The sequence below is a fragment of the Heterocephalus glaber genome, unplaced genomic scaffold (genome assembly GCF_053883595.1).
Source record: "Heterocephalus glaber isolate CG9 unplaced genomic scaffold, H.glaber_assembly_v1.0 deba00000470, whole genome shotgun sequence".
Classification (NCBI taxonomy): Eukaryota; Metazoa; Chordata; class Mammalia; order Rodentia; family Bathyergidae; genus Heterocephalus; species Heterocephalus glaber.
In genome coordinates, this window is record NW_028258145.1 from 2,486,876 (window position 1) to 2,503,785 (window position 16,910).

At 52.4% G+C, this 16,910-nt stretch overlaps 1 protein-coding gene across 8 annotated transcripts in view; it reads right to left on the bottom strand.

The window, feature by feature from the left end:
- Positions 1-3,945: 3,945 nt before the first annotated feature.
- The window catches only part of Neurl3 (neuralized E3 ubiquitin protein ligase 3), a 44,504-nt gene continuing 31,539 nt past the window's right edge, over positions 3,946-16,910 (bottom strand). For 3 of the 8 annotated variants that reach the window (XM_087203077.1, XM_087203081.1, XM_087203072.1), the window contains 5 exons: positions 10,299-10,545; positions 8,240-8,356; positions 6,743-7,228; positions 5,947-6,018; positions 3,946-4,686 (listed from right to left, as the gene is read on the bottom strand). In XM_087203077.1, coding sequence (XP_087059203.1) covers positions 4,403-4,686; positions 5,947-6,018; positions 6,743-7,228; positions 8,240-8,356; positions 10,299-10,326 — 987 coding nt within the window. In that variant the 5' untranslated portion in view covers positions 10,327-10,545 and the 3' untranslated portion in view covers positions 3,946-4,402. Of the gene's footprint in view, positions 4,772-5,946; positions 6,019-6,742; positions 7,229-8,202; positions 8,357-10,298; positions 10,546-16,910 lie in introns of all 8 variants that reach the window. The other 5 variants (XM_087203097.1, XM_087203083.1, XM_087203091.1 and 2 more) reach the window with 5 other exon arrangements.

Genomic DNA, 16,910 nt, shown 5'->3' on the forward strand with positions numbered 1-16,910 from the left:
ATTGCATTCCACTGTAGTGAACACCACATCTTGTTATCCATTTCTCAACAAATGGACATTTAGCTTAGGAACAATTCCGTGAACTTTGTGCACAAGTTTTGTGCAGATATGCAGTTGCAGTTCTCCTGGGTATATTAGTAAGAGTTGAATTCCTGTGCTATATGGTAGCTCTGTTTAACTTTTTGAGAAATCACCAGATTGTTTCCCAAAGCCAATATTTTTGTTCCCTAACTAATATATAAACCTGTCCGTTTTTTTTTTTTTTTTTTTTTGGTACTGGGGATCAAACTCAGGACCTTGTGCTTGCCTGGCAGGTGCCGGAACCACTGAGCTAAATCCCTGGCAAACTTGTTCTTATTGTAAGAAAAAACAGTCCAAACATTGCCATAAAATCACATGTCCAATCATGCCACCCCTTCCCAGTCCCTTCCCAGTTCACCTCTTATCCTCCCATACTCCCACACCCTCCACTATGCATTTACCACACACACACACACACACACACACACACACACTCGTTATTTTATGTATTTTCATATACATGGCCTTTACACTACATTCTCTTTTGTCAGAAATACAGTGGTAACTCCTTTCTTGTAACCATGGCACAAACTTCCACAACACAGAGACCGTAGGTTGTATTTACCTATCAATGAGCATGTTGGTTAGGGTTCTCTAGAGGAACAGAATCAAAAGAATGTGTATATATATAGATATACTGTATGATAAAATTATGTGACTATTTAATTTAAAAAATTATTATAGTAAAAGATGCATTGGCATTAATCCCTCTCAAAATACTCCCCCTGGGGGCCAGGGATTTAGCTCAGTGGTGCTGCCGCCTGCTGTACAAGCAACAGCTCGATCCCCGATACCAAAAAATAAAAAAATACTCCCCCTGTGTTTGAACACACTTATCCCATCATTCTTGCCACTTTTTTTTTTTTTTTTTTTTTTTTAGTGCCAGGGATCGAGCTCTGGTCCTTGAGCTTGCACAGCAGGCAGTGAAGCCACTGATCTAAATCCCCGGCCCTCTTGCTGCTTTCTAAAACAGTTCTTGAAAGTCCTCTTTCATTTCTTTAGTTGCACTGTTGTGGCTGCCTTGATATAGTAAATTGATAACATTGACCCTTCACAGTCATTTTTACTTTAGAGCCAGAAGTCACACAGTGCCTGATGCAGTGAATGAGGTGGATGAGGACATAGCATAGTGTTTTTATGAGCTGCCTTTCCACTGGATGGCACTGGGCAGCAGCATTCACTGTAATTTTAATTAACCCTTGTAAATTGGCTTGTGTCTAGATGTCCTCCAAGGTGGCTGGATCTAGAGTGTGTGATGCTAGGTTCAAGAGTGTGTGATTGCTAAATTATCCTACTGAGTGGTCTGGCATAGTTCTGGGTGTGGATAACGGGAAGGCCCACTCTGTTTGTGAGTGCTACTCACCCTAAGGGAGTGTAGGCGGGATAGAATATAAGGGACAGAAAGAGGGTTGCTGTGTTCACTTGTTGCTTTCTTTGCTACTTTGCTGCCTTCTGCCCACCATCCCCTTCTGCCTCCTCTGTGATGCTCCTCTGCCATACCACCTTGTCTTGGAGCCAGCCAAGTGTGAACTGAAACTTCTACAAACTGTGAGCTACAATAAACCTTTCTTCCTTTAACTTTGGTGAAGGGTATTTTGTCTCAGCAATGAAAAAGTAACTAAGACAACACTCATGAAAGAGGACTTCCAGAACTGCTTCAGAAAGTGGCAAGAACCATGGGATAAGTGTGTTTAAAGTGTGTGGGGAGATTTTGAAGGGGACTAATGGCAATGTGTCTTTTTTTTTTTTAGTACCGGGGATTGAAATCAGGACCTTGGGCTTGCAAGGCAGGTGGTGGAAACACTGAGCTAAATCCCTGGCCCGGCAATGTGTCTTTTACTGTAAGAGTTTTTTAAGACTAAATATTCCCACTGCACATTTTGATCATCCCTCATATTCTAGAGAATTCTCTTTCAGTCCTCTGCTTAGAGAATATGATCGCAGCCAGACTTCTGCATCCTGAAGAGCAGCACTCTTTGTTTCATAAGCATCCACTTAAGGCTCCTGCTCCCTGTAGGTGCACTCTGTCCTCAATGGTGCCTACAAGTCCCCCGGAGGATGCATTTTTCTCTCATCTTTGAGTAATTCTCTTTTCTCTATTTTCTTCTTTTGCAACGCCTACTGGATGGATTTTGGAGCTTCTGCATCTACCCTCTTTTCCTCCTTTTATACATCTCACCTCTTGGTAATTTTGCAGTATATCCTGGTTGGTTCCAAAACACAAATACATTTTTTAGCTACACCCTTTCTGCTGCTCTGATGAGTTTGTTTTTTAAAAGATCAAGAGGGTGGGACTTTTCTTAGTGGTGAAGGTCATCAGTGTATCTGGGATAAGCACTCTTCAGATTACTGTTAGTGGGCCAGGGATTTAGCTCAGTGGTTCTGGTGCCTGCCTCGAAAATGCAAGTTCAATCCCCAATATAAAAGAAAAAAAATCCAATCATATTACTGTTAGTCTTTGGTTCATTTCCAGAGTTCTGAAAAATTGATTTTGATAATTTTGCCAGTTTTCTTTCTTTGAGGGAGGAATGGATTTACAGAAATCCTTACCCCACCATTCTCAAAGTAGGCCCACTTCTGGTTAAGAGATCATATTTCTAAGATCCATCTTGCCCCAATGTTAAGATTAATGTTCACTGGAAATATGATTAAAGTATTTTCCTTGCCCTAAAGCAGGTGTTTTCAACCTGCAGGATTCAGGTTGAAGATGCCTGTATTATAATAAAAACTATTGTAAAATATGAAAAATTTTATTACTTACATACATAAACTATATTATACATTTTTATACACCCCAAGACAATTCCTCCTCACTCAACACAGCCCAGGCAGGTTGGACAGGCCTGTCTGGGTTTAAAAAATATATTTAAAAAGCTAGGCAGGCTCGGGATTTAGCTCAGTGGAGCCACGCCTGCCTGCCTTGAAAGCACAAGATCCTGAGTCCAATCTCTGATACCAAAAAAAAGCCAGGCATGCATTGCATACCTGTAATCTTAGTGCTCTGGGAGGCTGAGGCAGAAGGATCACAAGTTCAAGCCCAGCCTGGGCATCTTAGTGACTTAGCAAAATCCTGTCAAAAAAAAAAAAGGTTGTGGCTGTAGCTTAGTGCAAAGGTCCTGGTTTCAATCTCCATTACCACATACACACAAAAATTTATCGTAGGATTCTTAGGAATCATGCTAAATTCAGGTGGTGGGTAGGGATATAGCTCAATGGTAAAGTACATGGTTAGCATACAGAAGCCCTGGTTCATTTCTCAGCACTCAAAAAAAAAAAAAAAAAAAAGAAAAGAAAGAAAGAAAGAAAAGAAACTGAGACTCAAAGAAGTGCCCAAGGCTAGAGCCCTGGTGGGAGCAGGGAGGACCCCTACCCCAGAGGAGAGATATTCTAGTGCCACCTGAGGCAACACCCTGACCCACAGGCTGGCTCAGGCTGGGCAGTGAGGCCATCTGTGGGAGGAGAACAGGTCTAGACCCTTCTGAGCTGTGCCCCAGGGAATGGTCCCAGAGCTGGTCACAGAGCAGGACACAGCAGCAAAGTCACAGGTGTGTCATCCCCTGCCACTTGCACCTACGGAGGGGAGCTCCCAATTCACCTCCTGTCTTCCACCAGGTAGTGCCCTGAAAGCCACAGTGGCGAGGGCACAACATGGGAGATACAAAGGGGCTGAGATGGTGGGACTGTCCTGGCACTGCTCCGCTGAACAGAACCACATGCCTGAGTGCCTGGGGCCTGGCCCATCCACTGCACAACCAGGGTGGCCTGGGAGGGCAGGATAGCTTGTCCCCCAGTGGCCAGTGTCCGGGCAGTCCGGAGCTCCACCCTCTCCCAGTGAACACAATGGTACAAGCCATACCAAAAAACTCACAGAAGCCAAACTTTATTTTGATATCTCAGAAATCAGTGCAACAGTGTGTGTTTGCCTGTTGAATTATCTTCAGACGCGCAATGTCACCTGGGACCCCACCCCACCCTGGGTTGTAGCCATAGGTCACTTTACGATGGCCCCCTTTTTTTTTTGTACCGGGAATCAAACTCAGGTCCTTGGCAGAACCACTGAGCTAAATCCCCAGCCCAGAGTATTTTACTTTCTCTTACTCTTTTTTTTTTTTTTGGTACCAGAGATTGAACTTGGGACTTTGGCCTTGCGAAGCAAGTGGTGGAACCACTGAGTTAAATCCCCGGCCCTACGTGGCCTTGTAGAGGTCCACCTACCGACCTCCCTCCTCTGTCCTCAGCTCTGGGGCTGCAGGGAGACTTGTCACTTCCTTAACCATGTCATGAGGGACCCAGCCACCCTGGGTTGGAAGCTGGCACCCAGTTAGGGGCCATCAGGTGTAGGCAGAAAGAGGCTTCCCTTGGTCACTGTCATCCCTGTCCCCCCCTGGCTGCTAACTGGCTTTCTGACCATCCAGGAGGCGAGTGGGGCCAAACCTCCTCTGCACTTTGTCCTTAGGGCCAGGCCCATCTGCCACCAACAGGAAGCCTTCTCTCTCCTAGGAGCCTTCTCCAGTCCTCGGTGGCTGCACTGCTGCCACGCCCTCAATCTGCCAACGACACATGGGGCACTTCGCAGTGTCTTCGAAGATGCGCCAGGCGCAGGAGCTACAGAAGTGTGGGTGACCGCAGGGGACGAAGCGGGTGTCAGCGGCACAGTGGAAGCAGATGATGCACTCTTCCCCTGGTAGGGCTGGGAGGGGAGACCACAAAGGTTGGGGGCCCTGGGCTTCCTGTTCAGGGTGTGACCCCAGCCCCCCAGGACAGAGAAGCTCAGGCACCCTGGGAGGACGCAGTCACCACACAAGTGAGGGAAAGAAACTGGAAAGAAGCCATAGGGTACACACAGTGGTCCCTGTTCCAGTAAGGTTTAGCTTTCCACAGTTTCAGTTGCCATGAAAATTCCATGGAAAATTCCAGGAAAAAAAGTCACAAATTTCAAATAACTATTTTCACAGTACATTGTTGCAATTGTCCTAGTAGTAGTTATTGTCATCTCTTCATATGCCCAACTTATAAATTAGGAAAACCCATAGTATATGGGACAATCCATAGTTTCAGGTATCAGTGGGACATCTTGGAATATATCCTCTGAGGATAAAGGGGAAGACCATATAAAACATCTAAATACATATAAAATAAAATTACAATTTGGATAAAAGGGATGTGAGACCCAAATGCTTCGCCATATGCACATGCACTAAAAAATGCTCAGAGGAAATCTACCCTAGAAGTAATGGGTGATTTTCAAAAAATTCTTTTCAAAAGATTGATCTTATTTGGCAAAGCTTTAAAATGAATGTGAAGATGGGCATGGTGGTGCACACCTGTAATCCCAGCACTTGACAGGCTGAGGCAGGAGGACCGCTGCGAGTTTGAGACCAGCCTGGGCTACACAATGAGTTCAAGGGCAGCCTGACCTACATAGTAGGACCCCATCTTAAAACACTGAAAATAAATAAATATGGATTACTTTCTTAAAGCAAAAACAAGACATTGCTTTTTGTTTGATACTGGGATTGAACCCATGATATTCATACTGAGCTACAATCCTCACCCCCATCCCCTCCTTATTTTTTTAAATTCTGAGATTGTGTCTCCCTAAGTTGCCCAGGCTGGGTTCGAACTTGTCATCCTTCTGCCAGCCTCCCAGGATGCTGGGAGGTGTGTGCCTCCCTGCCCTGCTCTGAATAAATGCTTAGAATTTGTAAAGTTAGCCAGTGTTCTAGAAGGCAAAATTGCTTTTAGGTTTCTAGGGGGCAGACTCAAATCTTCTGGCCCAAAGCCAGGTAGATCCACTGAGGGGTGGGGAAAGACCTGACAGAGCCACCTGAACCCACTCCAGGTGCGGAGCCCCGACCCCCTCACCTTTGGGCTCGGGCTCCGCTTTCTGTCCAGGGACCCCCAGGGTGGCTGTGACACACGGGCTGGCTCCTGAGTCTGAGACAGAGGGGGTTCTCAGGGTCCAGGCCGGCAGCCCGCACTCCACCCCTTCCTTTATGTATAGCGCTGGGGCGGGGGTAATTTTCAGACCCTGCCCTGCCCCAGCTGATAATTCACTGGCTGCAATTCTTCCTCCCAACCCCTTCCCTTCCAGCCCCTCCTCCCCACCACATTAAAGGCACCTCAAACTCCAATGCGCTAAAAATCACCCAGGAGGCAGGGACAACACAGGTCCCCCCACCCACCCCGCTTAGCTGCTCCAGGACTGAGTCTCCCCGTAGCTATGGTGAATTGTTTTATTTTACAAGCCAATTCGTTTGGGGTGGGAATGGCCCATGTGCCCAGGAAAACTCTAGTATTTCTTTCCATGGGTGCTCCTGTCTCTTCACACTCCTGGAATTCATCCTCTTCTGGCTTGGCTAGCCTATGCATCTCGCTTGGGAACTCCCAGCCCTCAACCTTAAATTCCCCTTGCCAGCCACCTCGGAATCTGGTGAACTACTTAGATTGCAAAGCCCTAGCCAAATGTTTCTTCCTTTGTGAAACGTGATGAGCCTTTTAACAGATGTTTTAGGGTGCTGGTCCTTCCTTAGGGATAAGGCTGCCCTCCCTATAACTGGGTCTTGCTTGTCCTTACACTTGACTGGGGGCAGGGCCTGATGGAATAGCTGGAAATGAACACATGGGCAGCTCTGCACCTCATCTCCCGTCCAGGCCTTACCTAGCAATTCGATGGCCTTGGTGGTCCCGTACACGTCCATCACGGCCCAGAGTGGGGAGCCCAGCAGCACGTCCTTGCGCAGCAGCAGCGGGCGTGCGGCGTTGACCTTGGCAAAGAGCCAGCCTCGGTGGTTCACCCAGAAGCAGACCACGTTGCCAGCGCGCACACTGCTCTCCGGCAACACAGCCGCCCATGTCGGGCTCTGCTCCTCCAGGTCTGGGCACACGAAGGGCGGCAGGCCGGGCGCCGCCATGCGCGCAGGGTCCAGGCGTGTGAAGCCCACGCGGAGGCCGCCGTACCAGCCGGGCTCGTGGCGCAGCACACGCAAGGCCACCCGCTCTCCGGGCCTCACGGGCCGCTGGCTGAACACGATGCCGTCGCGGAACGAGGCGCCCCTGAGTGCCGTGCGCCCCTGCTCGTCCATGCGCACCTGCGCTCCCCGGGCCGCTGCGTGGAAGCGCAGTGCCTCCCCAGTCGCCTGCCCATCTGCGGGACAGGGTAGGGTCGAGGGTGGGGACGAGGGATGAGTGACCGTGGGCCAGCCTGGACCTGGTCTCCTTAGGGAACTCTCGCCGCCTTCCACGGGCCTCTCTGATCTACCTGCCCCCGCACCCCCCCCCCCGCCCTAGGAGCCCCCAGAGACCTGTGTGGAGGCGGGTGGGGAGCCCACTTCGCCTGTCCTGGGTCTGACTCCTACCATGCCTCCTGGGCCTCAGTCCTCCCACCTTAGGAGGGTGTGACAAACCAAAGGACAGCAGCGCCCATGCGTCGGGGCCCTGTCTAAAGCCAGTCCAGGGGTGGAAATTACTGGCGGTGACAGAAGGGCTGGTTGCATCCAGGCATCTTCAATGCTTATTGCTCTAGCCTGGGGTGGCCTGGCCAAGGAGCTGGCCAAGGTGGCCCTGTTCCCCTCTGCCTCTCTGACCTCATTTCCCACAGGGAGTCTACAGCGCTTGTGAAGCCCCTCCTTCCCAGAGTAACCTCCTCATCCTGAGACAGAAGGGGACTCAGCAGCTCCCCACAGCACCGCAGGGCTGGGGCTGGAGAAGGGTCTGAGGTCAGTGCATTGAAAGCCAAGCAGAGTCCACAGGGGCCTTGAATCCAAGGGACTTTCTGCAGGCGTCCACTTGGCAGCAGGGAGGGGAAGTCCCTCCCGGGCAGCCGTCTCCTCTCTAAGTCCCGAGGTCTGGAGGAGGTACATCCGATTAGGCACAGGGGAATGCATCCTTGACCCCATTGGCCACAGGTAAGCTACCAGAAATGAGCTTATGAGGCCAAGTGGCAGGTGCCTGGGGACCTCTGTACTGGTCCTGGCAGAGCCCTGCCCTGGGTCACCTGTCCTGTCCCTTGGGTATGCTGGGAGCCCTGTTCCTCACTGCTGCCCTAAGGGGGGGGGAGTCCCTGAGGCAATGCCCCCAACCTGTGCCACCCTGAGGGCCCCTGTGGGAAGTGGAACTGACCCTCTGGAGTCAGGGACCTGGAGTGTGTCCTGCTCACCCTGTGATCCTTGGTGACCAGCAGACATGCGTTCTTCCGGGCCAACAGCTCTGGCCCCTCCCCGTTGCTGGGGCAGCCAGACCAGGCTGACTGGGGTGGGACCCATTCTGGGCAGGGCTGTGGGGGGAGGCACAGTCACTGCCCATCTGCTTCCTGGAGGGCAGCCAGAGACCAACTGGCTGGGCAGCCCGGGAGGAGGGAGCTTCCCAGAGTGGTTGCCTATGTCCCTCAGCAGGAGAAGGAGGCCTTGGGACGCCAGGAGAAGCAAGCCTTGACCTGGGCAGAACTGGACAGACTGCAGTGCTTTTGTGTTCCTTCAGTTAGAGGAGGGAAGCAGAGGGTACACACTGATCCCCCTCCTCCCATCTGTACACTTGGGTTGCAGCCCTACCTGATGCAGCCCCTTAGCAAATGCCTGAGTTCGGCCCTTGCAAGGCATCACCACAGCCAGGGAACAAAGGGCTCCTTGGGGCCTGGTCTCTCCATATGGACTATTCTGTTTGGTAGTATTAGTTGTTTACTGCACAAGGCCCAGGTTGAATGGGCCTGAGAGCCACCCTCACCCTGCCAGCCTATCAGCAACCTGCAGGACTCATCCACCCACAGGGCCCCTTCCTCTGCTTTGCATGGGGCTGGGTCACCGGGGCATGAAGTATGTGGGCACCCACTCCACTCTGCCTGGTTCTCCCACACACCTGTGAAAGCCCTCCCACCATTGACCTGGCCAGCTGGTGCACCCCTCCTGAGGTGGGAAATGGCAGAGGCAGGCCCGGCCAAATGAATGAGGCTCTCTGGGAAGGCTGGCTTGACCTGGGATTCAGGGAAGCCAGGTGCTGTTCTTAATATGGGCCCCATTTTCAGGCAGTGAAATGTGGTGACTCTCTGTAGGGTATCTTCTCCAAGCATCCCAGCTGCCTCCTCTGCTCCCCACTGCTGCAGGGGGCATGGCCTGGGCCAGCGGGACAAGGACAAGGACCCAGTCTGACTTCCAGGAAATCCAGGGGAGACAAGTCTGTCCCTGGGTGTCTTCGCCCCAGGGCAGGTGGAGTCTGTCACAAAATTTTCCAGCAAAAATCAGGTGTGGTTGTGCACGTCTATAATCCCAGCACTTGGGAGCCAGATGCAGGAGGATCAAGAGTTTGAGGCCAGCCTGGGCTACATAGTGAATTCAAGGCCAGCCTGAAATACAGTGAGACTCTGTCTCCAAAAAAAAAATTTTTTTTTTTTTTGCAACAAGTCTTGTGGGCCTGAAGTGGCATGGGGTTGGCTACCTGCTCCGGGGGCCACCCAGCCCAGCCTTGTCCCTGATTCATCACTACCTCCAGCCCCAAGGCTCTTGGGTGCCAAGGCGCCCACTAATGCTTTACAGTGGCCTGGGAAGCATGCAGAGTTGGGAGGGCTGCACAGGACAAGAGGTCCTCTTGGCCAGAAGCAGGGCCCAGCTCCTTGTCTCCCGAACCCTTTGCCACATTTCTGGCCATGTCACTACCCCACCTGAAATTCAAACATAGCTGCCATGGCGTGGTGGCCCTGGGTGCACCCTCTGCTGGTGTGTGGGCAGGGGCTCTGGCCCTTTGCCTTGGGGGCTCCTGACCTCTGGGCATCAAAGACCTGGGTCTGGATCTCCTGTCCAGCCACACCCTCTCCCAAAGGACACCTTGTGTCACACTGCCTCCAGGTGCAGAAGAGGAATAGAGACAGAATGACTTTCCCAAAATCTTGCAGTCCAACTCACCCAGCTGGGACCCCTTGTTTTCCACCAGGCTCCCTAACTCTGCCCTGCTGCCCAGCCTGGCTGCTTCTCTCTCTGTCTGCCAGGATGTGAGAACCAGGTGGGTTGGTGGTCTTCTTGTCACCTGAGTTACCCATCTCTGCTAGACCCCTGTAGGGACAGGAAGCTCACACCTTGCAGGGGCAGAGCTGCGTGGGAAGCCCTTGCTGAGCAAGGTCAACACTGACCGCCCCGTGCCTCCTGAGCACTGGACAGGGACCCTGAGCCCTCTCCCCTCTGCGTGCCTGGCCTCAGAGCCTGGCTCAAAGAAATAGGAAGTCTCCTTACCAGCCTCTGAGCAGAGGTGGGCACCCATCAGCCCAGGGTCCTCGAGCACAGATTCTCGGTCTATGGGAAACAGTCTGGCAGGGCCAGGGCTCAGGTTTCCGAAGCCTCAGCAGGTCTCTTTTTTTATGGGTGGAGATCATATCACAGGGTTGATGATTAATTAGATGCTGCTGTCACACATTATAATATCCAGGGAATTTCCTGGTGGTTTCTCCTGGCTCGAAGCCAACCTGCCTCAGTTGGCTGCCTGAGAAAAGGAAACAGGACACACACATGACTGGGGAGGGTGTCAGGCAGCCTTGTCTCTGACCTCTGACCCATGGCAGCCTGGCCCTGCATTATAATTGCCCAGGCCAGGTTAATAAGTACCTGTGCCCAGTCTCTGGTTCCCTTGACTTGGGGTGGGGCCTGGGCCTTAGGAGTTTTAGAAAGCATGCCCAGTTAGCCGGGTGTGGTGGTGCATGTGTGTAATCCCAGCACTCTGAGAGGGTGAGGCAGGACAATTCCAAGTTCAAGCCCAACCTGGGCAACTTCTTAGCTGCTGTCTCAAAATTATTTAAAAAAAATTTTTTTTCTTAAAGTGTTATGGATATAGCTCCATGCAAGGGCCCTAGGTTCAATCCCTAGTGCTGCACAAAAAAACAAAAAACAAAAAAATCCCCAGTGATTGCGATGTGTTGCTGAAATGGATCAAATTGAGTGAGCTGCAGGCCAGGACCATGGAGTTGCACCTGCCCTGGGCCTCCAGTAGGGAGGAGGGGCTCAGGAGACACAGGAGAGAGGGATGGTCAGTCCCCCAGATGTGCTGAGCTGGAATTCTACTTTCTAGGATCAGCATCACCAGAAAGACCCACAGGAGGTCAGGCCTCTACCCCTGGGTTTCCCTTAGGGAAACTGAGGCTCATGGAGGCAAAGGGTGCCCTGACCTGGTGTTTCCCATAGGCAATGAGCACAGGAGTCTCCTGGGGTCTTCTCAAGAGCAGATTAATGAAAGCTCGGGGCCCTGGGGACTCTGCATCATTCCTACCTAGGGGGTCCTGCAAGTCCACTTGGGTGGCAATCCCCGCCCCCCCCATGTTGGTCTGGGAGCTGAGTCCCCTGGCCCTCAACCTCCAGGCTGAGCTGTTCCCAAGACCCCAGATCAAGGCCACGATCTGGACAGCTCTGAATCACTCTGTGGTTGGGGGGTTTGGCAGGGGTGGGAGAAGATGGGGGTTCTGGAGAGTCAGGTTCTGTGCTATGTTTCCCTGTCCTCCCTGGGCCTTGGTGTTTCCTACAGGAAGCCAGGATGAGCTGGTCTGGGGCCCCTTCCTGCCCAACATGCTATGACATTACTCTTGGCCAGAGGAAGGTGGGCACCACTCCACCACCTGGAACCTTCCCTCTCTGGCGCCCCCTTCCGGCTCCTCCGTTTCTGCCCTGGAAGCTGTCAGTCTGCACCAACCACAGCAATCCGGGGGCGGCTCCAGGCTCCAGCAGCCCAGCTCCTGGGTTGGGGGGCCCTCTGGCCCTCTGGCCCTCTGGCAGCCCTGCAGTTGCTGGGTAGTGCTGGAGGCCCCGCTCTTCCCTCTCAGACTTCAGCTGCAGCCTGGTTGCCAGGAGCCCTTGCAGAGGGCTGGAGCAGGGGCGACTGGCAATAAGCCGCCTCAGTGAAAGGGCTGTGCGTGGCATCTTATCGACTCATGAGCTTAGAGCTTTGCTTCAGTCCATCTGGAAAATCACTGGGCTAGTCGCGGTCGCCGGGCTGACTGAAGCCAGCAGGCAGGGTGGGGCACCCTGCTGCCCACCTGCAGCACCTCAGAGGGGGTGGGAAGTGTGAGAAGCCAGAGTCCCCGCAGGCCACCGCAGAGGACAGGGCATGAGACAGGTCCCCACCACATGCGTCAGTGTGAATTTCTGCAACAAAGTGACAGGGTTCAGGGTATGCCACCCTAAAATATGGTCTCTTGGCAGGGCGTAGGGGCACACGCCTGTAATCCCAGCACTGTGGGAGGCTGAGGCAGGAGGGTCACACGTTCAAACCCAGTCTGGGCAATTTAGTGTCATAGCAAGATGCTGACTCAGAATTTAAAAGGGGCTGGGATGTAGGTCAGTGTGAAGACCCTGGGCTCAATCTGGAGTACAGAGTGAGGGGCTTGGCATTGGGAAACAGTGGAAGCAGGGAGTGCCACTTCCCTCGCCCTTCTCAGAAGCAGGTGACACCCCTCATCTATGGGAGAACGGAAGAGAAGCCTTGCTGAGCCCTACTCCTTCCCATCCTCTTGACCCCTCCTTGACAGCTGTCCACACGCCACCAAGGATAGCAGAGAAACGCCAACCTCCTCATTTCTTTGGGACTTTCTCTTTCTCTTTCTCTCTTTCTTTCTCTCTTTCTTGGTAGCACTGGGGCTTGAACCTATGGCCCTTGAACATGTTAACCAAGAGCACTACCATTGAGCTACATCCCCAGGCCTTTTTATTTTTTATTTTGAGGCAGGTGTTATTAAGTTACCAGCCTAGACTCCAACTAGAGATCTTCTTGCCTCAGCCTCCCAGAAGGCTGGGATTCCTTCCAGGTGTGTACCACCATGCCCAACATTGATCTTATTCCTGAAGGCTCCCAAGTCAGTAACTCTTATTAAGTAAGTAAGTGTGTATGTTAATCGGCCTCTTGTGGGGTGGGATGAGCAATAGGTGAGGAAGCATGGCTCCCTTCTGCAAGCTACTAGTTCCAGCCCTCTGCTACCTTGAGACTCTTCTTGGCCACTCCATAGAAAGCTTCCATTCATTCTAACAACCCCATATCACAGATGGGGAAACAGGCAGAAAGAGGTTAAGCAACTTGTTCATGGTCAGGATCTGGCCCGGGTGCTGTGGCTTGTGCTAGGCTGCACCTTGTGGGTGCTCAGCATTATTAGTTCATGTCCCCCCTGGCCCAAGCACACCCTAGGTAAGCAGCTTTACAGGTGGTTGCTGAAGGATCGCCCGAGTACCCACTGGGAAGACTACACCTTCCCCTCCCTTCCCGTGCCACCAGCATGGAGAAGCTGGTGCCTTCTTGCAAACATTTGTTCAGGACGGGCTGAATGGCCCCGTGCATCCCTGGCGGCCTTGGGCCTGGAGCAGTGGCCGGGTGGCTCCTGCTGGGCATGGTCGGGACTGCAGGATTCGCTGCCGTCCTCAAAGCTAGCTAGCTGCCAAGCAGCACGGTCCAGGGCTGAGGCTTCAAAGCTCCTCCTGCTCCGGGGTGGATTTGTCACCTCCTGGGGACCCCAGAATGGTGCCAGACCTCAATTTGCCGAGGTCCTACCATAACAGAATGCATTGTGCAGGCCACCTGGCAAGATGCCCAGGCACTCTGGGGTGGCTGCCCAGGGTTCACACCAGCCTGCGACACCTGGCAGCCCAGCCCTGTGACCCTTACCATCAGGGCCCTGGAACCCCAGTCATAGGGGCTGCCAGTACGCATCTGTCCCTGGGCCCCTGCTGACATCGCAGAGGACCGGGGTGGGGGTGGGGAGATGGGAAGTGGAGGGCAGGGTGGGAGTAGGGGGGCCGCCCTTGAACACCCCAACCAGGGGCACATAAGTGGCCAGGGAGAACTTGTCAGAGCCAAACAGGTCAGTGTGGTAGCTTCTTTAAAAGTTCACCTGGGGCCGGGGATTTAGCTCAGTGGTTCCGGCGCCTACCTTGCAAGCACAAGGTCCTGAGTTCGATCCTGTGTACCAAAAAAAAAAAGTTCACCTGATGGCCAGGCAGGTGTAGTGATGCATGCCTGTAATCCCAGCACTCGGGAGGCTGAGGCAGGAGGATAGCTGTGAGTTTGAGGCCAGCCTGGGCAATATAGTGAGTTCAAGGCCAGCCTGCACTAAATAGCAAGACCCTGCCTCCAAACAACAAGTTTTTGGGAGGATGCACATAGGTTAAATGCAAATGTCAGGCCCTTTCATATAAGTGACTAGAGCTTCCATGAGTTTTAGTATCTGGAGAGTACCAACCCTGTGGATAACCAAAGCACAACTGTAATGTTGCCTACGACAGTGTGCATGACCTCACATCTGTGATGGTGTTGGAGATCAGAGAGCAGCCAACCAGGCCTCCACTCCTACGCTGCCCAGCCACAAGCAGTGTGGTGATTACACACCACCGAGCAGTGCTCTGCCACAAGGAAGGCTACATCTGAGTCACTTGTAAAATGGATGCAACTTGAGACCATAATGCGCAGTGAACTAAATCAGGCACACAGCTTAAATATTGCATGGTTTCTCCTACATGAGAAACCGAAAGAACAATAAAGAGCAAAATAAAAGATAGATAATAGAGGGCCGGGGATTTAGCTCAGTGGTGCCACCGCCTGCCTTGCAAGTGCAAGGTCCCGAGTTTGATCCCTGGTATCAAAAAATAAATAAATAAATAAATAAAAAGTAGATAATAGATAACTCTTTTGCAAGTGGAAAAGGGACCAAGAGATGGAGGGAGAGGAAGGGGATGAGAGAAGGATCAGGATGTGTCATGTACAGGTGCCGACTCCCCACGATGAACACAATCATGTACTGCAGACATGGACACGGACAAATAAAAGTTCACACACACACACAAACACACACACACACACACACACACCCCACAGCTTGTGGTGCAGCGTCTGGACGGCGCTTCCTGGGAGGAGTGACGGGGCGGCGCGCAAGGGAAGCCTGGGGGTGCTGGGAAAGCCCTCCACCTCACGGTGGCTGTCGCACGGACACACTCCCTCCCGGGGCTAAATTCCCAAGTACTGGCGACAGGCGGAGCTTCAAGAGGCCTGTCCAGCACCGCCCCCTGGTGGAGAGGAGCGGGACTGACCCGGGAGGGAGACGCTCCGACCACAAAACCTCCCAGCATCGCCGCGCCTGCGTCCCTTCGGGAGCTTGCTCTGGCTCAAGCCGCCTGCCCCATGGGCATCCTGACATCCTGGGAGTCCTGCATTCTCTGCGTTAGTAGCTGCCCCACCCCTGTCTTGGGGGCCAGATGAGGGAAGCCCAGGAAGGTCGCGATGGCCCTGACCGCCGCCCCCGTGTGGCCACCTAGTCGTGAGAGGGGAGCAGGAGAGGGGCAGTATGGCTGTCAGCTTCCGTCCAGGCGAGTTTACTGAGTATCTACTAAATGCCTGGCACTGTCTTAATTCCAGGGAACTAGAGGGGAGAGAAAACCCAATCCTTGTCCCCAGCCACGTCATGTACACCTTGGCTGACAGGTGAATGTGACAGGAGGGCCACACAGAGGACTGGGAAAGCCAGAGTGGCAGGGAGGGCTGTTACGTCCAAAAGGGCTGCTAGAGCTCCAGCCAGTGTATCAAAATTCCAGAAGGGGGATTCCTTTCAGCTAAGCCTGTTGTCTATTAAGCTGATTTATAAACAGGCTTAGGGAACACCTTCATTTACATCTCATTAGCCAGAACTTGTTGAGGGGCCATAACACGCTGCAAGAGAATCTGAAAAATGTCTTTATCAGGAGGAGCAGCTAAAACCCGGGGGCTCCATTATGAAGAAAGAAGACAGTGGCTATCATGTGGGTAGAAGGGACAGTGGGTCCCTGATCACAAAGGACAAGCTAATGTGGGTTTGGACTCCATCCTGTGGAAAACAGAACTGCTCATGGCTTTAAGTCCCTGCTGGTAGGTGAGGAGGACCCAAGGTAGGGCAGGTGACAATAGGAGAGCAGAGGCTGGAGGTGGCACAGGAAGGCCACAGCCCTGCTGGGTGAGGGTCTGGGACAAACATGGTGAACACAGGGGCCGGGGATTTAGCTCAGTGGTTTCGCCGCCTGCTGCGCAAGCCCAAGGATCCGAGTTCAATCCCCGGTACGAAAAAAAAAAAAAAAAAAAAAAAAAGAACATACAAAGCATCGATTTGGGCTGGGGATTTAGCTCAGTGGTTTCGCTGCCTGCTGCGCAAGCGCAGGGACCGGAGTTCAATCTCCGGTACCAAAAAAAACCCCCCAAAAACGAAACAAAAAAAACCATGGTGAACACAGAGTACTTGTGTTGGAGGTGGCTGCAGCTCGGAGCACCTAAGGAGCACATGGGGACAGCGGTAGGACGGAGCTGGGATATGCATTGTGTGCTCAGCCATACTGTGAATGCTTCTCTTTATTTTGTTTTTTTGAGACAGGGTCTCACTATGTACCCCAGGCTGGTCTTCAACTCACAGAAATCCTCCTGCTTCAGCCTCCCAACTGATGGAATTACCGGTGTACACCACCACACCTGGCATCGTGTGGATATTTTCTTTCTGTATCCCTGAACACCCAAATAGGTTCTGTTCCCTTGATTTTACTCAAGTGCCACTGACCCAGGCATTTGCGACTGGCAACTGCTATGGGTTGTATGTGATTTATGCCCCAAACGTTCATGCGCTGGAAGCTTGGACCAAAATGTGGTGGCGTTGAGGTGGTGGGACCTTTAAGAGGCGAGGCTTAGTGGGAGGTGGTTAGGCCACAGGGAGTGTGGCCTTGGAAGACATCAATGTTGTTCTCATGGGACCCTGGTCCATTTCTGAGAGGGTTGGTTATCATAAAGAGACTGAGCCAGTCCTTGAATCTTCCTAGCTTCCTGTCTCATCATAGGAGACAAACCTCTTTTCTTTTTAAAGTACC